At 38.4% G+C, this 25,072-nt stretch overlaps 1 protein-coding gene across 1 annotated transcript; it reads left to right on the forward strand.

Annotated features, from left to right (window-relative positions):
• Nucleotides 1-328: 328 nt before the first annotated feature.
• RAB12 (RAB12, member RAS oncogene family) lies at nucleotides 329-23,809 on the forward strand. The gene is made up of 6 exons (XM_064656756.1): nucleotides 329-736; nucleotides 12,269-12,329; nucleotides 20,016-20,154; nucleotides 20,693-20,782; nucleotides 21,670-21,774; nucleotides 22,065-23,809. The coding sequence occupies exons 1-6, from the start codon at nucleotides 493-495 to the stop codon at nucleotides 22,176-22,178; spliced, it is 753 nt and encodes a 250-aa protein (XP_064512826.1). The 5' UTR covers nucleotides 329-492; the 3' UTR covers nucleotides 22,179-23,809.
• Nucleotides 23,810-25,072: the final 1,263 nt, after the last annotated feature.

Genomic DNA, 25,072 nt, shown 5'->3' on the forward strand with positions numbered 1-25,072 from the left:
TGCTTGGCACCAGGGAGAAGAGCCTGGCTCCGTCCTCTTGGCACGCCCTCTTTAGATATTTATACACATAAATAAGGTCCCCTCTTAGTTGTCTCAACTCGAGGCTGAACAGGCTCAAGTCCCTCAGCCTTTCCTCGCCAGAGGGACGCTCCAGCCCCCCAGCCACCCTGGCTGCCAGAGACCCCGCGGTCCCGCCAGGGGCCGCTCCGGGGCGGTCGCTCCCCGCCCCCGGCACTGCGGCGCGGGCGGGACGCGGCTCCGGGGCGGCAGAGGGCGCTGCGAGGGCGGGCGCGGGCTTGGGCGCGCCGCTCCCGGCGGCGGCGGCGGCGCAGTTCCCGTTCCTGTGGCTGTTCGCGTTCCCCTCGGGCAGGGCAGGGCCGGGCGGCGGTCGCGTCTCGTCCTCGCTGCCCCCTCCTCCCCCTGCCTCGCAGTGGTCGGCGCCGGTGGCGGGGAGGGCGGGGAGGGAGCGCGGCGCCGCCGCATGCGTGGCTGATGGAGCCGGGCTCGGGGCTGCCGCAGCGCAGGGCGGGGGGCGGCGGGCTGGACCTCGGGGCGGGCTCGGCGGCGGGGTCGCCGGCGCTCTCCGGGGGGCAGTCCCGCCGCAGGAAGCAGCCGCCGCGCCCGGCCGACTTCAAGCTGCAGGTGATCATCATCGGGTCGCGGGGGGTGGGCAAGACCAGCCTCATGGAGCGGTTCACCGACGACACCTTCTGCGAGGCCTGCAAGTCCACCGTGGGTAAGGGAGCGCGTCCCGTCCCGTCCAAAGGGACTGTCGTGCCCTCGGTGCTCGCAGGGCCCGGCCATGGGAACGCGGGGCTCGGTGGGGCGGCCGCCCTTCCCCGGCCCCTCTCCCGCCTTCCCGCAAACGTGAGCCCCCCCCCCCCGCGTGCCAGGCATTTCCCTCCCAGACCCTTCCCCGCCCCGGGGAGCGCAGTGGTCCCCGTCCCCTTCCCGCCCAGCCTCCCGCCCAGCGGAGCGGCGTTGGGTCTCGCCCAGTGGGTTCCCGGGCCGTGGGAAGCTCAGGGGGTCGATGGCGCGGGAGCCCTTGGTGCCGAACTTCACAGCTTTGCTTGGAAAGATCGCGGATGCCCTAGTTATCGTTGGAAGTTCTGAGAAGGTGCTGGGTGCCCAGTTTCAGCCTTACTAACGGGAAACAGTTTAAAGGGAAATATTAGAGATGGTTGGTAAAGCAGGCTTTTGTGCTTAAGTCTTAGATGTTGCATGTAAGGAGACAGAAGTATTTCAGGAGTTGAAAAGTTGCTCATTGTGCATCCAACGTACTCTTCTCAGTGTATTCAGCTACTTTTCCAGACTGCAGTTAGATTAACTCCAGGTGGCTGTTACGCCTTCTTCAAGAAGCCTTCTGCGATGTTAGGTCCGAGGAAGTTTTGTTTTTTGAAGAGTAGTACCTCTTGAGCACGCCGCATGTTTGGCTCCTCACACAACTCAAGAGAACCTCCTACTTCTGTAGTGTGCTGTCTTATTCATAGTTTAGTCATCTGTACAAGTCTTGGAGGTAATTTAATGCCTGCTGTCTTTTAATACACAAATGTGTAAAGGTAGGAAAACAAGCTAGTTAGTCTGTATTGTTATTAGAGTCCTGTCCTTGAAATTGAACTCTTGAGTATTGCAGAAAGGTGGTTGTTAAAGTCTTGTGTCACTGGAAAATACATGGCTTAATTGTAGCTTGGAATGTGAGGAAACGTCTGATGAAAAGTGTTTGTAATGCCTTTTAGAAGCTGAGTTATTACTATCCAAAACCATCTTCCTGTGACAAAATAATACATTGTTACTTATGCTTTTGTTTTAATGTGTGTTTTATCAGTTTTTTAATTCTTTCTTAGGTTCTCTAGGAATCCAAATCTGATAGTGCAGATTGCACCCTTAAATTCTTTGGTTTGAAGTTGTTAACATTGTTGAAGTTAGAAAGACAATAATAGCATATCTGAGGCATTAATCCTCAAGGGATGTGTTGTAATGAAGAAATGCTGATAGCTTCTGTAGATGGGCAGATTTAATTAAATTTATGGTACAGCTGAATTAGAACTAATCATGGAATTTTTTTTATAAATTCTCTAGGTCTAAACATTGATTTGAGCTCTCTTGTATCTTTGCCTTGACCTACATTAAGGGTTCCTTCAAGCCTGGGCTGGTCTGTGTAACTAGGGTTAGTTTCCTGCTGTGAATCTTGGGAAGTTGCTCTAGAGGAGGTACTCTAGACCCTGATCCAGACTTCTAGGCTGCTGCCTTGTAAGCAAAACTGATTCCCTAGATAACTGAGACAGTGATTGAAGCAGAGAAGCTTCCTTATTTTAGAGAAGAAACAGGAAATAAGTGGTGATATGCTGCTAGACAGAAGGTTATGTAATGTTTGGTGTACAAAGTGTGCCAACATAAAGCAGCATAGGGAAATCAACTTGTGCCAAAATACATGCAGAAGGACTTGACAGTAATGGCATTCTTTCAAGGTCCTCTGACTAACTTGAGAGCTGTTGAGATTCCCCCAGATCCTTTGACTGCTAAAAGAAAGAGCTTTTCACAGTCAGCTCGCACCCTGCTTTTTTTGCGCTGTAAGAACAAGTAACCTCTGCTATTTACATTTAATATAGATGGAATATACCTTGCACTCCAAAACAACCTGAGTTCAGCCTTTGATACACAGTTGAAATCATAAAGTTCTTCCTTTGTCACCGCTTAACCGCAGTGGTTTTCAAGAATTGCAAGTGGAGAATGTGTTTTGAAACATCAGTGAAAACCCTGTGACTGATCCAGTTTCAGAGGAACTTTATATAAACTGAATATATCTTGAGATTAAAATTGAAAAGGCTATGTAACCAAACAAAAATTTATTAAACCTACCTTATATTAGCAAAGCTGTATTTATAATGAAGTGCTAGAATATATGCTTACTTCCTTACCTTGACATTAATGGTCTCAACCTGACATTTATGCTTGTATATTAAACTGTGGATGTATAGGACAAATAGAAAAACATTTAACACCTTGAGCTTTTGGATGAAAGTGCACAGGCTACTCGGAAGTCTTCTCTAACAGTGTAAGAATTGCAAACGTCCTAAAACTTTTCTGTCTCCTGTCCCTAAGGGCTGTTTAGGATAATCGTGCCGTGTCATTGTAAAGTAGAGTGTTTCTGCTGAAAAGGGGATGTAGGGATTCAATTAAGAAAGATGCAGTATTTTAATGCTAATTTAAGAAGCCTACATTGCCAGATTGGTAAAGTAAATTCTGTAATGAAAACATATCAACATGTCTTCAGTCGGATCTCAGATGCTGAAGTTCTTTGAAAGTGTTCAAAAATAGCTTGGCAGATTTCAGCACATTATTCATAATGGCACACAATGCGCTGTTGATCTAAAATTCTTTTGATGTATTTCTTTTGGGCATTAAATTAGCTGCATAGAATATTGTGTCTATTTAATCTGTTATTTACATAGCACTGAGAATACTCAGTATGCTCAAATATTTACTGATTTTTGCAAAATGTGAAATTACTTTCTCTGTGCCAGTGTTAAATCCAGAGTAGTAAACTTCTTTCCTGCAATGGAATAATGCTTGTACCAGGGTATATTGGCATTGTATTCTTTGTCAACAAACATAAAGCTACACTTTTTCTTTTAAAATAAAATTTGATCTCCGTTTAAAATAAAATTTGATCTCCCTTCACCTGCATTATTCACACAGGAGCAGAATCCAAAACTATGACTTGGAGGTTTTTCCAACTTGACAGCTGAGGCCACATATGCCAAATATGGCATGAAAAAGGGTAATGGATAAATACTCATTGCCACATTTGTAAGAAGATTCAAGGATTGGGGCAAAGGAAAAGTGTTTACCTCTGCTTCTTCCATGACTTCCTCCCCTTACCCTACCCCAAGTAGTTCTTATCCTAAAAGGAATACATTGTAATTCAGATCTCCATCGTGGTGGTGATCTTTATAAATTTATAATTTATAAAATGGTTTTTTTAAATGGTACTATCTCACCCTCTTTTTCATCAGAGTGCCTTTATTTAATAATTAATGGCCTCTGTTCTCTTCCCAATATCTGTACAACTACAGCTCAGTCTTATGGTTGTGTCTCCTATGTCATCCACCAAATCTTAGTTCATTCCCAGTCTCCTTGCTTTTTTCTTCCATGACAGATCTACAGAATTCCTGTACTCAGCATTATTTCCCATCCATCTAATTCTGCTGCAGGCATTACACTTCTCTCTGGGGTTTATTTTCTGAACCTGAGGTTCCTGCTCTCCCAAACTGGTGGCTCTGCACTGACTCACCTCTTGGGATGCTGATTCTTATGGTCCCTCAAATCAAGTTTAGCTCCTCAGCTTTATTTTTACATGCTGGCTCAGTATGTAAAGTTTCTTAAGACCTAGTCTTATCTTTCAGCTCCTTTCCACCAGGTCTAAAAGCATTCCAGGAAAGAGGCCTTACCCTTGGTAATGCCAATGCAATTTCTGTGCCTCGTGCATTGCTGGCTCTTGTAGCAGCTCTTCATAGGAAACTATACTACCACTTGTAGTAAACACTAAAGCTTCCTTCTGTCCTGTTTTGCAAGCAAAATCATAGGTGGAGTTTGTAGTGGGAAGATTCGTTGTGGATCACAATGGGAATGTGGTGACCTGTGATCTGTTCTGGACTAATTGTAGCCTGAAGGATCCAGATCGGTGGCTTGTAAAGGCACTGTGGTGCAGGACTCCTTTGACTTCACAGAAATGCTCTTTGACCTTGTTTCACCTCCACATGAAATGGTGTGGAGGTTGGCAACTCGTGAGCTTTACAGAGGTCCATAGCTTTTCCTTCCAAGCGGTATTTTCCATATGAGTTATTTTTAAAATACCCATCTCCATGCAAAATTCCTAATATCCATCAAATAAACAATAACAGTAGTGAAAACTTTAGCTTTGTCTTTTATCAGAGCTATCTTAAGTAAGGCAACTTCTGGTTTTAATATATATACATACATATATATGATATACAAATACATACATTATACTTTTATAGGTGTGTATACATCTGTTTGGGATTTCTGTGACAATTGAAACTCTTTCTTCATTCTCTTTATCCTTAAAAAATGTGGACTGACAACATAAATGTTCGGTTTCATTCCCATAAGCTTGTCATAGAACATAATTAAATTCACTTAGAAGTATCGGGCTATTAATTTTAAAAGCATCTATTTGTCGTTTTTCAGAACTGGATTTTTTCCACCCTTTCATAAGATGGCATTGAAAGTCTAGTTGGGGTGGCGAGAGGGAAGAAAGAGTAGAAATAGATGTCTCTTGCTTTACCACATCATGGCAAAGTAATAGTAAGATGTTCTTGCTTTAATCCAAAATCAGCTCTATACTTAGCATGAAAAATTTTTACTGTTGTACAAAAAAAGAAAGTTCTGATCAGAGATAAGTATTTCTGTGAAAATTGACAGTTCTTATTGACTGTTATTGCTTTTGCATATCCAAAGTGTTAATACATCTGGTTTTATGTGTTGGCTTTTTGACTAGTGCAGAATAGTGTAAATAAACCGAATAAGTACATTGTTGATGGTGTGCTGCAGTGTCTTGCCAAACTACAAACAGAGGAGAGCAGGAGTCTGGAAACTCAAACAGAAAACAGTTTTGACTTACACAAAACCTTCAGATAATTAGGGAGCATGTGTGAACCTCCTTGTTTGTCTTAGGAAATGCAACTTTTGACAGAAGCCTGTGTCCCCTGGAACCAGCCTTTTACATCTGGGAGCAGAGTAGTCACTTGTAATGGACACTCCAGAGGCTCCAGAAAGTGAAAGCACCTGACAAGTCATTGTTTGTCTCGCATGTGTCAACTAAGTGTATTTTACAGCATTTGATTTAGTCAACAGTCGTTTTCTATGTGTAACCATTTGAATCCTCGTAAGTGAACAAAACTATAATTGAAAATAGAGAAATGTAGGTAGGTAATATAAATTATTAGTGTTTAGGGATAGGGTTTTGGGGAGGTATGGGGTTTTTAGTCAACAAGAGGTTGCAAAGAAAAGTCAGTTTGAAGTCGACTTTGTTTACTTCATTTGTAAACTAGATGTTAACTTCAGCTGATGGAAACAGTCAGGTACTGGGTTATATCAACACTACAGGACTGTTGGAGTACCATGTAGTCCCTAGTTAGTACATATACTGACTGTGCAAGTAAAACAACAGGCAAGATGAAGAGGCCACTTGAATGGTGTCAAATGGGCAGTTTAGTTTGTGAGGAGAGTGGAATGCAGCTGTCAAACTCAGTCTCTGTGAACAGCTGGGCATGTCAGTAGCAAGGAAAATAGGGCCATATGATTCTTGGTTAGGGACTTTCTTTCTGGGAATTGTATAGCAACACTTTTACAAGTTACTTCTTCTGATATTCCAAGCAGTGGGAAACTTGATACCCAAAACAAAATGATAAATTCAGTCTGATTTTGAAATAGATTCCATTTTTAAAAATCTGAATAGTGCTGCTCATGAAATAACTTTACTTCTTCCTCAAATTCAGTTTTCCCTTCAGGTCAGGTAGTTGTAGACCAGTGCCTCAGTATGCTTTCCTGTTCTATAATCAGTTTGAAAATAAGTCTTGTTTATGAAGGCACAGAAAGCCATATTCCTTCCAGTTTTCTCTTCCACCTCATTCTGTTTGTCAACATTTTGGTGCATGCTTTGAACTTAGTACCTTAACTAGTGTCAAAAGCCTACATTTTGTGAAAGGCTTTATAATTTTACTGTCCACAAGAATATAAAGAAATCAGAATTTCCTCCATTCTCACTGAATTGGGAAGTACCAAGCAGCTGAGATGTTTAGAAGCTGTATATTGGACATTTTAAAAAAATCACTTAATTCACCTTCAAAATTTACTCACTGCATGTATGTTACACCAACAGAAAAAAATATTTGGTATCTGTTTCTTTCTGGTCTGTAGCACAGTTGCCAGTTGAGATGTGGGCACACTTTTATTTTAGGCAAGTGGTCTCGAATGTCTGCATGTTAATCGTTCTAGAATTACACTCTTGAAGCCCTATGGACAACATACTTTACCTGCCTCTGAAATAGTCCCCAAACGGGCTTATATCTGACATAACACTAGATGCTGCCAAATCTCTTTTTATAATCTTAAAATTTATAATATGCAGTTTGAAAGAGGCATTTCCACGTTAGTGTGTTTTAGAAACTACCTGTTTGTCCTACAGCTTCAATTAAAAAAAGACACGATGGTTTCAGTTTTTTTCTGGGAACAGTTTCTGTAACCTTTTCCTGTCCTCCCTATGTACCTTTTGTTATTGTTTGCTTCTCCCCTACCGCCATGCAAGACTCTAGAAATCAGTATCAAAGCTACTGAGCACCTTTTCATTGGCTTTGACAATTTCTGGATAGGTGAAAGTTATTGTTTGAGTTACAGACCAGGACTAATAAAGATGGTTGTTACTTTGAAAATCATGCAACCTTTGTCGTTAACTGTAGCATAAGTAAGAAAATTTGTTTGCATAATGCTGTGAGATGTCCAAATTAAATAAACTGTCATAGTCTTCAAATCATATGTCTGTTTTAATGGTTAATTAGTATATAACCTCTGAATTTTTAAACTGATTCTGTTTCTTTAAACATGGTCTGATTATTTTTCACTGATTGAATTGCTTTGATGCAAATCACTAATAGGCCTCTGAAAATTTAGTCCATTGGAATTGATTTTAGTTGGAGGGGCTTTTTTGTGCTCTGTTTACATCTGTTTTCCCAGTTCCTCCATTAGCTTTGTTACCAGGAAATCTTGGCCACCAAAAGGTCACTCTGTGTGCATTAAGCAAAACAGTTTCCACTTCCTTTTTTTGCCACTTAGAAAAAAAAAAAATTGAAAAAATGAACATAAAAAGCATAGGAAGAGTTTATTATTTATTTCTAAACAATTTTTTTTAGCTTTAAAGAGAAAGGACAGACCCAGTTGTGTGTGTTTTAGATTGTACCTTAGTAGATAAGTTTTAGTTTCTGTTTAGAGTGAGGAGTTAATCTATTATATTTTGTTCTGGGCTAGGCTTCATTTTTATGGGATTTCAGTCTCAAGTTTGGAACAGTCTCAAGTTTGGTTCAGTGACAAGATACGTCATCCTCAGTGACTTGCCCTTATCTAGAACTTCATTAGTGCGCTTCTATTTTGAGTGTCTGTTCTCTTTTAGGGCTGTTTAGTTTTGAAAAGAGTGCAGACAGGTTGTTTGGCTGTGTGTTTAATATACTTTTAAAAAACCCTTCTGTTCTACTATCCCTTTATTTTTCCTGCATGGTTTCAATAGAGCGCATGTTGTAATAGACTTTCTTGTTTTCACAAAGTATATTTTTAATCTAAAGTTCATGTGCTATTAACAAAAACAATGTGCATTATATAAAATTTTGAAAATCCTGAACTAATAATCTTTTGTTACACACACCATGTAGGTGCTGCTGCATGTAATGCCTTATTTGACATAAATCTAGCCTGTGGGGAAAGGGCAGCAGCTCATTTCCAGTTTTAAGTTGTAGGGCAAGCTGAATCAAATGTTTAAATAGATACAAAATCAGAAACACAAACCAGAGGCTGAGATTTGTATTTTTATGCCTTTTTCATTAGTTCTTACAGGATATTTGAACTTCCCAAAAAGGCCTCCAGCGAAAAATGAGGGTCAGAATATGCCATCCAAAACACACAGACTTTTAACTCATAAAAATAGAGATGGTGATTCAGATTTACTTGTGGTCTGAGTTTACAATTTTAGATAAGCTGAATGCATTGGTTGCCTGTGGTCTGTGCAATCCTGATATATAGAGGAGGCCAACTTTTAAATGGGAGGGTAGATCGTAATAAGCCCTTTGATTCCCCTTAAATCACTGTGAACTGGCAAAGGGCACATTTCAGTATGATCAGAAGCACATGCACTTGTTGGCTTCGCTGGCATGTGTATATTTGGGTTTTCATTGACAATAAATTAGCCAGCCGGCCTTTAAAATGCAAACTAGATAGCATGCAAACCAGCAATAGTTTGCTGGTGTTGTAGCAGCTAAAGAGAGCCTTTTAAAATCCTTTCTTTTTATAAGATAAATTGTTCAGATTAATGCAGTTGTAATTGTTGATTCTTCTAGTTTATTGAACTATATATAAAGCCATGCTGGAGTAATTGTATGGATAACAAAACTTTTCATTTAGGTATTTTCATTAACATAAGTCAAGCTAAATAATTTCTTCCATTGAACTTTTTCTTAACTCAATGCAATATTTGAAATTGAAGTGGAAAACAAATTATTGTGTTGTTGTTTTAATTGAATTACTAAATTGTATGTAAACTCGAAGCACTGGCTTTGGCAGTCTATGGTGGAACATGCTAATGAAACCTGACAGGCTTAGGAATTTGTTTCTTCGTGTGCAAAAGGAAAGCTGCCAGATTTTTTTCTTCAGTATTGGCAGACATAAAGCTTTTGATTTTGTGTTGATGCTTGCAGAGCATTACTAATTATAAAAAGCAGTTGAGCAACCTTTGCGTAGTTCTGGCACTCTGTCTGACTCAAGTGTTAAATGATTCAAACAGTTCTATAGAAGAATCTGCTTTTCCAAAACTGTTACTTGTGTGCATTGTTCCTTGTAAAATTTAACAGTAGGGAAATATTTCATAGTATGAATTTAAGATAATTAATAGAAAGATCTGCCTTTGAAATAAGAATGCTGTTGACATTTATTTTGAAACGATCTCTTTAATATGTAGGCTTTTTTCCTACTTTTTTAATTCATATATTGTGCCTAGTAGTTCCAGAAAGTCCCAAGTTGAAAATGTACTTTATTGTAACAGTTGGATCTTCTTTCCATAGTTCATTATTTATTTTTCTTTTTTAAAAATACAACAAAAGCTTTTTGTTTATTTGTTTGTGTAAGGCAGCAGTGTTTAAACCACTTCTGTAAAAATAAAAATATTTTAGTTTTGTAATTATTGAAACTTACATGAAATCCCTGTGGCGTTTTTTAATACTTAGTTTGTGATCAGAGATGATTTAGACTTTTTTCGTGTGTGACAATAGGGCTTTTCCTTTACACAGCAGAATTGTATTCTCTCAGCACTCACATCAAGTCCCTCTATAAGTAAAATCATCAGCCTGAGACAAGTATACCCATGTATACTGTATGAGCATCGTAGATTCTTTTTTTCTATTTATGTTTCTGTGGGAGAGAAAAGGAAGATTTTTTTTTTTAATGTCACATGAATGGCAAATCATTTAGAAGGTTGTGTATGGCAGAATGGCGGGATTGGGAATTGGGCTTGGGAATGTGTGCGCAGTTATATTCAAACTTCCTTGAGGACGGGAGAAGTTTGAAGCAAGCAATTTCAGTTAATACTGATCATCTCCTTATCAAGTAAAGTTACTCTCTTGTTGTAGAAAAAGCTGTGACCCTTAGGGAAAATGTTTCTATAGTTTAAATGCATTTATATAGAGGAAATCTTAAAACCGTAGAAATGGTTCTATGTTTCTTTAAAAAAACTCATTAATAGAAAAGCAGTAATTACAGAAATTCCTATTTCACACACTTTGGATAGTAGAACATAGCTGGATCGTTTCTCTTCTGCTTTTACACCAACACAGATGGTCGTTTTTCAGAAGTGTAGAAAAAAGATTTCTTGAAGTTAGGATTAATAAATGCTCTGAAATTTTAATAATTCTAATATTTTTCTCAATTTGCATATGAATGCTTGAAAATTGCCTTTAAAATTTTAGACTGTATAGTACAAATCAGTTTAACTCTTTAGCTCCTGGGGCTTGAATGAGATACATCTTGGTAAACGAAGTGCAAGCATTGTATGTCCTGATTAGCGCTCCAAGAATTGTGAATAAGTGTGCTAGACACTGATAAGGACATGGAGAAGGAGGACAAATGTCCTGGTGGTGACCATTACTTTTATCACTGCGTAATGTGGAACTGCAAGCTGCTTGAAGGGATTTTTGTTTAGGAGAATAAAGGTCCGTGATCTTTCTGTTTATTTCATCTGGCTGAACAGTGTCCACCTGCTTTGCAAACTAAAAATATGGACATAAGGGCCAAGTTCAGTCCTTTCTGTCAAAGATACAATTCAGTCTCAACCCTTAACAATATCAACAGGGACACTCAGCTTTTACACATTGAGAAAATGTGTAGTTTTTGTTAAAGAAAATAAAAATTATTTTTCCTCTTCAGTTTCATTCCTATTCTTAGTGTACAATTGTATGTGAAATACCAAAAGTGTTTCCAACACACTATGCTTCTGCACTTCTGTGTGAGTTCTAAGTGTGTCATTCTGAACCATGTCTTCTTATTTCTGCCTTTTTGATTTAGCACTGTTAGAAGGGATGGTGATGTTTAGAAGGAAGAACTGAAGCAAAAATCTTCCTGCAAATGTATACTAAAATGAACTCACAGTCTACAAATATGCTAGGGCATTTATTCCCTGAAATATTCTTGTAGTTAAGGTGGTAAGCTTTTGTGTCTAGGTATTGTTTGACCGTAGTATGTCTTAGCTGTTGATAGCCAGCATTATTATTTTTTATAGAAGATAGATCTTTCTGTATAACAAAGTCTTCATGGTTCTATCTTTGATATTTAGCATGCATTCAGAATGTGACTGGATTTGAGATGATCAATAAAAGCACCATACAGGTATAAAATAAATTTTAAAAATCAAATACCCTCTTTAAATCTAAGAAGTTTGCTAATAAATATTTGCAGGAGTTAAGAATGATATTGCTGACAAACTTCTTCATAAACCAACCATAGTTGCAGCACTTCTAGGACAGCACTTAGCAGATGCTAAGCATCTATTCTGGAAGCCAGACATATATTGTTCCTGCTTCACAAACAGCAGAACTGATGTGGAGGGATTGTTTTTGCTCCAAGCCTCCCGGGCATCTGTGCCAGTTGGAAGTAGAGCAGGCTTGTCCTTGACAGTCAAGGTGAACAGGGGAGAAACAAACATACTGTGCCTGTTGTTTTACTGTTATGTTGGGTTTACCTGCTGCTGGAAATTTTGCACAAAGTGGAAGGTTTATGTTGTGATGCTGCCAAATTGGATGGCTCACAGGCTATATAGTGGTTGTGAAATCCCCATGGTGTTCCTGAGTTGACCCATAGTGGTGCAAACCCTTCTGCTTATTGAGACTGTTACAAGTTGATATATTTTTTAAAAAGGTATCAAAAAATAATAATTACACCCTCATTACTTTTGCTTCTTATTCCTCCTTTTCTGTTTACTGTATTTTATTTATAGGTGTTGATTTTAAAATCAAAACAGTAGAGCTAAGAGGAAAGAAAATTAGATTACAAATCTGGTAAGTAAAACAAATGTGCAACCAGCAGTATGTTTTAATTTTATGTTCTAGCATGAATTAATATGCTTGTCTAATACTCCTATTAACTGTTATAAGCTGGTTTAGCTCTTACCCTACTACTCCTCTCCTCCATTCCCACAAGACTTAAGCAAAACCAAATAGCTCTTAGATTTTTGTGAGGGTAAAGGAGGAGAAGGAGAGATAAAGTTAGAAGTAGGGCATGAATGTAATTACTGAAATATTAATGCATCACAGACGACTCGAGCCCCTTTTCCTAGAAGAATGACATCACCTACAGAAGAAATAGGAGTTCTACAAACAACAAAAGGTGACTGTGCTAAATAGACACTAGAGAAAGTACACTTTGTTTTCTTTATTTTTCTGGACTGATTAAAACTGACCTTCATTGTAACAGCAATTATAAAACAACTGTGAAGTATTTTCTAAACTGTTTTTCTAAAACTTGGTATAGGCAGTGCTGTTTCTTTGATGCTGTTTGAAATAACTTCAAAGTTAAGGGCATTCGAGACTTAAGTAAATTATATCCACTCTAAACAGTGTGGGAAAATGGTTCTCCATGTTAGCGATTAATACAGTTTTTATTGTTTAGAAATTATTGAGTTTAACAGCTCCTTTGTTTTACAGAGTAGTACAATGCATAAACATTATTATGAGAGAATAAACCAGCTATGTTCTATACATTAACCTTATATACTACCATGTAGAAGCTTAGCTTTGGTTTATTAACAGTGTATGATGCATAATTGGCATTGTAGTTAAACTGTTTAAGCTGCTAACAACCCATAGAGGGGGGAAAAAGCTCTAAATATTCTTGTTGTTACACTTTTGGAATATTCTGGTGGTTTGTCGTTCTTAACTACATGGATGCAGTGAATTCAGCTTACTAACTCCTCTTGGCAGGTCACCATCAACTCTGTCTGTCACACCATGTGTCTGTCTTGCTTCCCTCTGAGTTAACTGCTGCTTCATCTTTGGTCTCATCAGTCACCTAACACTTGAATGTTAGTGGCATGTCTTCATTCATCTGTCCCTGTTTGGAAACCTATGACCACAAGACTGGCAGTTGAGCCAGCAATTGTTAGCCAGGGTCTGCTGGAGCTGACAGAGGTAACAAAAAATTCTGATGTGGAAATACTACTGTATGCCTAATATGAATGCTTGCTGTGAAATGTGGTAAGCTGATACAAAAAAATTCTCCTGTTGAATAACTACGTTATAGGAGAGAAGTTTTGTTTAAACCATTATTTTCCACATATTGAGAATATGCTAGTAGGATATAGGAAACTTAAAACTAAAAGTTGAGAGATTGCTAAATTGTGATGATTACTCCTTTGTGGAGCCCTGCTACAATAGCAAGGAAAACACAATGTAATGAGATAATATTTTAAAATATGATAAAATCCACGAACACAACATCCTCCTCCTAAGTGTCACTTCATCTCCAACTGTGGCTGTTAAAATGTTGTTCTTATACTGAATCTTTAAAACTGTCTTGGCTTACTTCCAGTTTTTTAGAAAAGCAATTAGATTAGCACTCCTTTTGCTAATTTATGCTGAATTCTGTTGTGTATTTTGTTGGGTCTGTTTATAAACTCTTATTAACACAGAATCACAGAATCATTTAGGTTGGAAAAGACCCTTAAGATTAATAAGTCCAACTTATAACCCATTGCTGCCGAGTCTACCACTGAACCATGTCCCTAAGTGTCATGTCTACATGTCTCTTAAGGTGACTCAGCCACTGCCCTGGGCAGCCTGTTCCAGTGCTTGACAGCCCTTTTGGTGAAGAGGTTTATTTTCCTGATATCCAATCTAAACCTTCCCTGGCGCAACTTGAAGCCGTTTCCTTTTGTCCAGTCACTGGTTACTTGGTAGAAGAGGCTGCCCCCAGCTGGCTACAACCTCCTTTCTGGTAGCTGTAGAGAGGGATAAGGTCTCCCTTGAGCCTCCTTTTCTCCAGGCTAAACAACCCCAGCTCCCTCAGCTCCTTATTGTATCTTCAATTGTTAGATTGAAGAGGAAAGCAATTTAGTAAGTCAAACACTTGGAAGTTAGAAATGCAGACTGCAATTGCATAGCTAATCATAAGTCAGTCTCTTTTCATACCTACACAGTGACAGAATTTAGGTTGCCTCATACTTCCTGGTAGTTTTACATATAATTGCAGTAACTTTACTACAAAAAATGTTTTATTCAGTGAACAGATAATTTCTGAACTTTATGCTTATTTGCTTTCTTAAAATGACTAAAGTTATGTTTTGAAGCATCAGGGTTTGGATTTTTTTTTTTCAGTCATTTGTTGATTCTACTTTAAAAGTCAAACAAGAACAGTTTAAAAAAAGTTTAAATTTGGTATTTTTATGGTCACTTGACCTGTTTCTCCACTGACCACTCTGTCAGCAGAATGTTTTCCGTAGAGCTCTACCACTTGAGTTTATCAAAAGATATATTAAAGTTAGTACCATGTTGAATATTTCAATCAATTGGGTGTGCAAGATGTCCTTTTTAAAGCAGCTTTCACACCTGCTGCTGTTAGTAGAGTAGTATACAAAAGGACTCATCACCTGTATTCCCTTTGTAATGGGATACCATGCCCTAAGGATCACAGAGGCGTCTCCTCTCACCTCTAGCTTTACCTGTTCCTATCTGGTCCCTGCTTCCCCTGTTTCCATGACTTTCAGTCAGGAAACAACCTTGTACTTCTTAGATTATGCAATGGTAGAGCACCACTGAGGACAGAGAGTAGTGTCCATCTTTTCTGTGCTACCCGGAACAGTAGTAGTGTCCCTTGGGTTGCCAAAAGTAGTGGGATGCAGTAATTCAGGTCCTGCATCACAGTTCTTGGCTGAAACAAGTTCCTGTGTTCTATAAAAAGTAATGCGTGCATGCAGCTCAAGCCATGGGGTAGAGTAACCAGAACTACTGGATAGTTCGAGTGTCTAAGTGAATCCAGGCATCTGTGAATCAGCACTTTTTCAAAGCTGGAAACCCAGACCAAATAATAGGAGCTCCACATCGATGCTTTGAAGCATAGATGTGCTGGGAGTTGCTCAGTAGGACAGTAAGGTGTCCGACTGTGCCCTCTTACATGAGTCATCTGGGCACTCATTCACACAAGCAGCTGACATGACCAGCAGTCACTTCCAGCCTCCCCTCTGAAAGGACCTGGTTGCTGGAAGCAGTGGTGCCCTGCCATTGTGCCGAGTTCCTTGCTGGAGCCAAAGGGGCTCTCTACCTCTACAGGCCTAATGCCCAAGGTAGCCAGTGTCCTGGCAACAAAACAGTCTTGATTTGCTTCTGAAGGTTGTTTTAAAGTGGTGCATTCTCAGTTCACATTCTGCCGGCTCTGTGGTCTAAGGATCAGTTGTCTTGGAAAATCCTTGTCCTGGCGTATAACAGAATGTAGTTCCTTTTGTTCAGTACCTCTGAAATAAATTATTTATATAATAAAAGATCTTAAGTATCTTTCTGGTTTATGGGAGGAAAAAAAACTCATCTTGACAAGTAGAATTAACCTCTAAAATTACTTTAAAGCATTTTTTAAAATACTACCTGTAGGTTCCATAGAAGCATAGAGCATGTGAGTGTTAAATTAGTGTTAAATTTTTATTAAAGTTTTAAAAATATTTTCTCTTCTATTGCCACTTCACGCCACCACTCACAAAAAAGTAATTTAAGTACAGAGCCAGAGACAGTTTTGAGTCTGTCCATGTGTTTGTTTCAACTGGTGTAGATAGACACAGAGAACATTTATGTAAAAGAAAAATTATCCAAACATATTTTAATCAACTGTATTTGTATTGCATTTTATGCAGTATGACATAGAATATGACATATCAACGCTTGAAAATGGGCTTTGTGTGATTTTTTAATTTCTTTTGTTTGGTGTAATGTATGTTTGTATTTTATGTCTAATTTCTGTTTTGGAAGCAGAAAAACAATCAAGCGGTTGGATTCTATAATTGCAGAGTATGGCTGGTCAAGGAGTCATTCACTGTATGTTTCTGATTACAATTTAGAAATACTAGTATTTTTCCTTTAGAAAATTTTCTTGAAAAAATCAAAAGACTTAGCATTTAAAAAAGAGAAATCTGATTGTTTGGTGTTGGTTGTTTTTTTTTCAGTTATGCTAGATCATTGTTTAAGTTGTAGTAACTTATTATTTGGACTTCTGGAGTTTGAATTAAATTCAACTGACTTAGGCTATTGCGTTGATTCTGACCAGAGCAAATAAAGAACTAGTAGCACTTAGTATCACTTATGAAGTTAATGAAGTTACGTACTGTTAGCCCAGTTAAATAGTGGTCATCTCTTCTTCCACTTTTCCATTAGTGCTTCAATAGTTATCCTTAGTAAAATATTCCAGCTGCAGGAGTGTAATACATGGATGAAAATAGTGTAGCAAACTATTGCTCCAGCACTGCACATGAAAGGAAGGCATTTGAAGTTGGATATGCTTTTAATGGCAGCTCTCCATTGAGGATTGTGATTTTTTCCTGAATATTAGAAGGATTTGCTGCACATTTGTGTGAAAAATAAGATGAAAATGGGATTTTTCCATGCAAAAGATCAACGTGTTATTCTTCTCAAACTGCAGTTTACTTAGGTAGCTTGGGGTTGCATTCTAAACTTACTTATTGCAGAAATAGTTTTTCAGTTTTCACCTTACTGTTTGACAGCAAATGCAATTTTAGGGTAATGGTAGAGATCACAAATTCAGCTTATTTTCTTCCACTTTTCAAAGGAAACAAGGATTAGAATATCACGCTTACAATCAGAAACCTGCTGACTGGTTTCATTTCAACCTGTGGCAGCAGTAGAGGTTGTGTGAAGTGTGGAGAAGTCGATGACTTAAAGCAAGGCAGAGAAAGTCAGCCATAATCCACAGTAATTGGCACGACTGGCAGGTGTCAGTCAGTAGCCATCTGGCCATTTATTTTAAGTAGTGGGCAGCCAGGCTGTCCACAGGTGTTTTAAACTGGGCACAGCATGTGGTGTGTCCCGAATAGCCAGCAAGCGAGACTACAAGTTGTGTGACATTTGGGTGAAGGACCTACACAAATGGGAAGCACAGGATCTGAGGGTGCAGCAACCTAGGAATACCATAAACTTTTAAAGAGCCCAGGGGTGTTATAGAGTGAGGAGAAGCTGATAGTACCAGGTGGACTTGGCAATACAGCACTTAGCAAACTAGGGGAAATGTGGAGTTGGAGATAGCTGGAGTGGGAGAGTTGCATAATGTTGTGTAGTTCTCTTCGTTGCTTACTTAACCAGTGTGCTGATGACTGACTTCAGGGAGGGTAGGTGAACATTAGTGTGTTTATTTCCCCTCTGTTTTTATAATGTATGGACTCAGTGATCTGGTACCCTGGTGGCCCCTCTATGATGGAGCTGCTGAAGCTCCTTAGCAGTCACCTGGAGGCACAGACAGGTGACTTTGAAACACCCTCTTTATTTCTGTGTTCCGACAGAGGTACAGAAAAGAGGGAAAAGACTGGCCAGGAAAAAAAATAAAACAAAACCCAAAACCAAACAAAAAACCAACCCACAAAAAAAAAACCCAATGACAACAAAAGCAGCTTTCCCCATTATTCTGGACAAAGCTAAAATTGTTATATTCTTCTACATGAGGTATGCCCTTCCATCTGCCATCCTAGTTAAGTCTGCTCAGAATGATGGAACCAAAGGTATCCAATCCTCAATATACTTGATCAGTAGGCTGGATTAGCAACAGATGGCAGAATTCTGAGAATTCTGTTCATAAGCACTAGAGCAATGTTATCCATATGTGGAAAATCAACGGTTCATACTGGAATTTTTAAATTTTTCATGGACTGAACGTCCAAAGGACCTTCCATAAATAAATCTGACCATAGCCAAGAAGTAATGGAAAATAAAGTAGTTACTTGCTCTGACTAATACTTATTATATGTATTTTCAGCTGCCAGAACTTGTATTGCTTTAATAAAAATGCCTCTTTAGTGATAAGAAAGCAACCAATTAACCATCTAAAACTGGTCTGCAATACTACTAGTGCATGACCTTATTGAGACAGGCTACCTGTTTTCACCTTCTGTAGGTTCCCAAAGGTTTGTATGAACGTAATTCTGAAGTTCTGAGAATGGGATTTGAATAACAATCAAATAAAAAATGGATGCAATAGGAATTTGTTCTCTTCTGCCTCGTGTTGCAATGTCATTGGCTTGTAGTGAAATATAAGTCAATATGTTTCCACAGGCTATGAAGCAGAGGTTCAAAATCTTTTTCTAGTGGACACTGCTTTACTTTGTGAATTCACTGCCACATATTTTTTGCTATCAAGTACGCTTGTGGCAATTTGAAGAGAAAGTTAAGTACTTCACTTTTAAACTTGCTTTTTTGAAATTCCTAAAGATTTCATAAAGAGTAAGATAGGTTTGTGGTAGTTTGTTCTACTGCTTTTTGTGCACAGGCCATAAAAGGATTAAATCTTTGGGACAATTGATGTGGCATATTGTGAACACACTTTTTTTTTTTTTTGGTAACAAGTGTTTCAGGTCTCCATTGTTAATCTCATTCCCAAATTCATTCTCCTCCTCCTCCTTTTGTCTAAAATGTGACTGTTGAAGAGAGTTCACGTTGAACTTTTGAGTCCGAACGCAAATGCACATTTTTCTCCATCCACTCTTAAATTTGGTCCATCTTCTGACTTGGTCTAAGTAAAAATTCAAAACTATCTGTTTAATCTGGGGGCTGAACTCAAGCAACAAATGCTTGATCACTTTGGGGTGCCATATAACTTATTTTCCAGTTGAGATGCCAGTCACATTTTAGGACTTGGGGTATGCACCAGCTGTATTTTTACTATAACTGCCAAAAATCTTCCCTAAGCAGTCTTGATACAATTAAAAGCAGTGCACGGGTTTTCATGGTTCAGTAAAAAATTATGCTTCTGTCTCATCTACTTTGGAACAGAAGCCATGGGTGACTTAGTGTCATTGCTGGATAATAATCTCCAGTGTAAATGCACCCTGTCTGAAATACCTACGGTGCTGACAGTGAGCATGGAAATGTTATTTGAACGCCTCAGATAAGTAGATGCAAGTGTGAAAGCCAGGTATCTACTTTCAAAACTTGTACTAATTGGTGATTGCTTATTCTTTTCATTGACTTCTGTGACAGTAGCTTCTGAAGTAGTTTTAGAACTGTGGCTGAATTGCTGTGGTTGACCCAAAAAGACTCTGAAAGCTCAAATCAAAATGATCAATTAATTGCTTGTGTTATAGTTGGGTGTCTGGATGTATCCATTTATTTTTTCATTTTTTTCAGAGCTATTAAAAAAACAAACCAAAACAAGGGACCACAAAAGAAAAAACAAAACTCCAGCAATGCAAAACCAGCTTTATCTGCTGGTACATTTTCATTGGACAGCTTCATTCTCAGACACATGTAGAAATGTTTGGTGGCCTTTCTTGGTGAAGTTAGTATGGGATAAATAGTTCTAATATGAAAACTTTTAATGATTGAAAGTACTGCTCCATTTTTTTCCCTGAAATTCACACATACAGGAGGAAATGTAGAGTGTCTAATGAGTGTCGGGGTGTTATTATTAAAATGTAAAAAAAGTTATTCTGTACTTTGCAAATTGGTGAAATGTTTGTGCCAATGTTTGCTGCTGCTTCTTAGGGACACAGCAGGTCAGGAGAGATTCAACAGCATTACCTCAGCTTATTACAGAAGTGCCAAGGGAATTATTTTGGTGTATGATATCACCAAGAAGGAAACATTTGACGATTTACCAAAATGGATGAAAATGATTGATAAGGTATGCCTTATGTTTTTCTTTTTACATGCCTTTTTCAAGAAGCATTTTTTTCCCTCAGAGAAATCTCTGTCAGACATTTTACAGCATTGAGTTAGGATTTTTTAACTACTTCCAGTTGATTTTCACTGGATTCTTTTAGCCAGGATTTAACATTAATTTGGTTTTGTTGCAAAATGGTTGTCCGTTCCTAATTCCTTGAACTAGAATTGTCCCAGCTGGAAGTGTCAGTGGAATTCTGTAACATTACTCATTTACCTGTGCAGTAAAGGGAGGGGGGTTATTTCCTGTCTGTGAAATGAGGTCGTTATGTTCATTCTTAGATAAACTGGAACAGCTAGTTCTCAAGTCATGTTTTAAGGATGGAATTTAAAAATTGAAGTTAAAAATTTCTGAAATAATTTTTGGGAAGAACATTTACATATAAACTGATTTGGTGTGCTTCCCCATTTAGTAGAGGAATTGCCCCTTTTTGTATTGTGTTTGCATTACAAAATCTTACGTTTCTAAGTTTAGTTAATTAAAAATGTTTTAATTACAGTATGCTTCAGAAGATGCAGAGCTTCTATTAGTTGGAAATAAACTGGACTGTGAAGTTGATCGAGAGATTACTCGACAGCAGGGAGAGAAGGTAAGGATAGGTCTAGAAGCAAAGCTGCTGTGGCACTGCTGTTGATGGTCCATGGCTGCTCTTGTTCAGACTGTTAGTTGTAGGGAGCATATTGAGAGTGGTGTTGATCTGGCAAAATTCATATGGTATTTACTTCTATAGAACATGCAGTTTATATATGTTCCTGCTGGAGCAGTATGATCTAAAGAAAGTAAGCTGTAAGTAGGCTCACACTATACAGTACCCCTTTCTGGGCTCTGAAAGTGAAGACTTGAATCACAAATGAAGATACCTTTACTCAGGACATGTTTGCGAGCCTTCTTTCAGTACTGTTTTTGGACAGGCAACAGCCCTGCTTGGTTACTGAGCTCACCTTTGTTTTCATATTTGTTATGTTCTCATGCAACTCCAAAAGTGTTAGAGAGTACAAGAGTGACAAGCAGTCAAGGTACTCATATCATTAGTGTGATACTCATAGCACCGTCTTCATCAGGAAAATATCAGTATGGGCATACACAAACATTTGGAAGTGAAGTGTTTTCTGCCAGAGAGTCAAGGCTAATTCTTACATCTGTACTTCCCTTTTCTGCATTTTGAATAATAAGGTTAAGATTAACTCTTCTGAAAAGTTCTTACTTTTTGTCTGCAGCAATCTTGTGTCAACTGAATACGTGAATTTCTCAGATTTAAGTCTGGAAAAATGCAGAACACTTTCCCAATAAACCAATTTTAAGCAAAAATTAGCTGTATGTTGCAGTATTTGCTGTACCAAATCTGCAGTCACAGATTTGGGGAAAGATGTGTGTTTGATTTTTTTCTTAAGGTTTTATGGGGAGGGTAGGTATATTTGCTATTTTTTGCAGTTTGTGCATATCTTCATGGAGTTATTTTATTTTCTCTCCCATCAGTTTGCACAGCAAATAACCGGGATGCGGTTCTGTGAAGCAAGTGCCAAGGATAATTTTAATGTGGATGAAATATTTCTAAAACTTGTTGATGACATTCTGAAGAAGGTAAAATACTCAGGTGGTAGTTCCTCTGACCAGATAAATGGTCAGTGTTTAAATAACGACTGCACATGCTTGGGAGGAAGTAGAGGGCAAGTACAAACTGTCACGTGAAATTTTTGGATAACATGTAGTGGGCATGATGTAGTTCACAGACTGCTGACCGATGTATTTCACTAATAAGATCCAAAAGATCCTTAAATTGAGGCTTTGGCTGACAGTGAACTCCTGAAATGAGTTCTTTGTGCTGAGTTCTATGCAGATGACTGTTACAGGTGATTTTTCTTTTCTTTAAGATGCCACTGGATGTTATAAGAAATGAGTTGTCCAACAGTATCCTGTCCCTGCAGCCAGAGCCAGAAATCCCACCAGAACTGCCTCCTCCAAGGCCACATGTCCGTTGCTGTTGACTTGTTACTTCCTACAGAGTGAAAAATAGGAGCAGGAGGGTAAAGAAAGTATCTGTACTACTCTGCACTACAATCATTTGGCAGTTTCTCGTTGCACTTTGTTATTCAAGTCAGAGCTACACACTAACTTGTAAATATGCAAATATGCAATCCTATGTAGGATTCAACTATAACATTAATTATTACCCCTCTCCCTCACAATGATGTTTTGTTCATTGCCCCAGTGTTATAAATACTGTACAGTCGTTGGGGGTTTGCCACACATCCAGTTGAGGAGAAGAAGAAATTAAATCTATACCTATTCTTGACATAAATGTTGTAATAGTTCTTTGTTATTATAAACAGGCAGGCAGAAGCTCTTCTGGTATGAAGATAAGTATATGGTGCTTTGCTAACTATTTTAAAGACAAATTTTTTAAAAACAGAGGACTTTATGTACAAAGCTTCCATAATGGGCGTTATGTTTCCTTTTAATGTAGTGAAAACACTTTTTGGCTGTAGCATCCTCTGCTGACTGGATTTATTGAAAAGCTAAGTTTAATTTTTGGCAGTCTTCTATTTATTTTGTTCAATGCTGCACCCTTTCTTCGTGTACCAAGACATCACATCTGGTGCAGATCTAAGATTGCACTTTGAAATAGCATATATAATTTTCTGCATAAACATAAACTTGGGTTACAAGAATCACTAAGTTTCAATAAAAGAATGGATATATATTCAAGGTCTAAAAGAAAGTATAAAAAGCAATGCTGCTGTCCTAGACAAATTCTTAAAAAAAAAAATTAAGATTATACTTTTCCTGTGTTAAGGAATATATATGTGTATTTTTGTCTGGACATCTGTAGGGTTGGGGGGGAGGGAACCTAAGGTAAAATTATTTTCTTTCCTAATGGTGGAAATTATTCCCATCAAGCAAATATTGTGTTAGGATTTTGTCTGATAATTAACTTGTGAATTATATCTTTGGTATATCTTTTATTAAATGCACTGTTTAGTTTAGCTGTGGTAAATCAGTAGATACATATTTGAATAACTCGGTGTGTCCTGAATGTTGTGGTATTGAAAAACATTGTGGTCTTTCTAAACTAATGAAGTGCAAATAAAATTTTGTATTTATGAATGACAGTGGAACTGCACCTGTTATTAGAATGGCAAGAATCAAGTGATGGGTAAAAGGTGGAATCTGGAATATGGAACAACACTTGTTTTAATTTTGTTATAATTTAATTTTCTGCTTGACAGTTCCTTTAGGTGTAGTGAGAAGAGCAGCAGACGTTAGTTGTTCACCTTGATCACTGCTCTGTTGGGAGAGCAGCTGATGACCTAGCCCAGCTCATATCTTCAAAAATAGCATGTGACTGCCTGTCATGCTGTCTTAGCAGGTGGTCGCCAGACTATTAATTACACAGAAAACACAAGTATGAACCGGTCTTTTTTACACTACAGGTTTTCTACTTCACGTTCTCTGGTGCTGGAACACATTTTGTCGCTTTTGCCACTCTTCTAGCCAGAACACTGGCACTGAACAGTAAGGCATACCGCTGACTTAAACATCTTCTCTCTGTTTTATGGGAGAAAAAAGATACAAGAAACCTTTAACATTTAAAAAAAAAAACAAAAACAAACAAAACCATACCAAAAAAAGAGCCCTTATTTCACTGAGTAAGCTCTGACAGTTTGAATACAATACCATGCAGGTCTTAAGCACACCTGGATTTCTACTGACAAATTAAGGAAAGCATGGTTGATATTTGTGTCTTCTGCCACCTTGTGCCTAAACAGTTTGCTTTTTTACATGGTAAACTTACAGTTTGCTATCATATTGGCAAGGTAAAATAAATTTCTAAAGCACTTCTACGAGTTCTGATGATACTGTGGGCAATAGCAAGGAAGGGAATCTTATGGAAAATGGATTTTAACTTGACAACTATTTTATTTTAGCTGATTTGTTTTTATTTGTACTTAGAAACTTGTGATTTTTTTTTTCCTGCAGTTTTTGAATTTAATAAAAATTAAGACATTTGACTTAGATAAACTTTCTTTTTGTAGTTCTGTGCTGTTTGTATATAGGCAGATTGGAATCTCAGTCTCTTGTACCAAAAATTAAAAACTATTGCATTTGAGAAGGACATATTTTTGTGAGTATTTGAATGTATTTGATCATTCATTGGAAATCATAAAAAGTTCAGGAAACCTGTTTGCTTTGCATCCATTATACTGTGAAGAGGGTTCTAGCTCTTGATTTTATCTCTGCAGATTTTGTATGAGTCAAACCCATTTATATCCTTGCTCCACCTAGCAGACATTTGTGGTGTGATGCAGAAAGAGGGGTGGGAAAAGAAAGTTATTCATGCTGCTCCCTTGCCTCATAGGGAAGTTCAGCAGCCAGCCCAACCTTTGTTGACATCTAATGATGGAGTGTTTAAATGGTCTTTACAACCACTGAGAGAGATCACAGGATGGAAAAGAAAAAGGGAAGGTGACCACTAGCTGCAGCTCTCAGTCTGTTCTAACCTGTGTTAGCAGATCAATGTTCTTTAGAAGCCTCAGTTAAGGGGGTCCCGTTCACTCTCTTCAGGGAGTGTGTGGGACTGTTTCCTTCTAATACGTGCTTTACCACTAAATTCATCAGATGCTACTGAGGTCCTCTAGTCCCTGGCAGTTTCTTCATGATGGAAAAAAATACACGGCAGTGTCTTTTGGTAAGCAGAAATCACAGAAGTATCAGAAATAGGATAGTAACATCTGCTCTGAAGTAGTGGTGGTTTCTTGACTTTCTTGAATCACAGAAATAATGAAATATTGAAAAATGATAGATTGTGGCCACTGAATGATGGTTTGCTGCTGATTTCAGTGTAGTTAGGATTTAATCGAGTAAATTCCTGAAACTGTAT

Source organism: Pseudopipra pipra, chromosome 1 (assembly GCF_036250125.1).
Source record: "Pseudopipra pipra isolate bDixPip1 chromosome 1, bDixPip1.hap1, whole genome shotgun sequence".
In the NCBI taxonomy this organism is placed as follows: domain Eukaryota; kingdom Metazoa; phylum Chordata; class Aves; order Passeriformes; family Pipridae; genus Pseudopipra; species Pseudopipra pipra.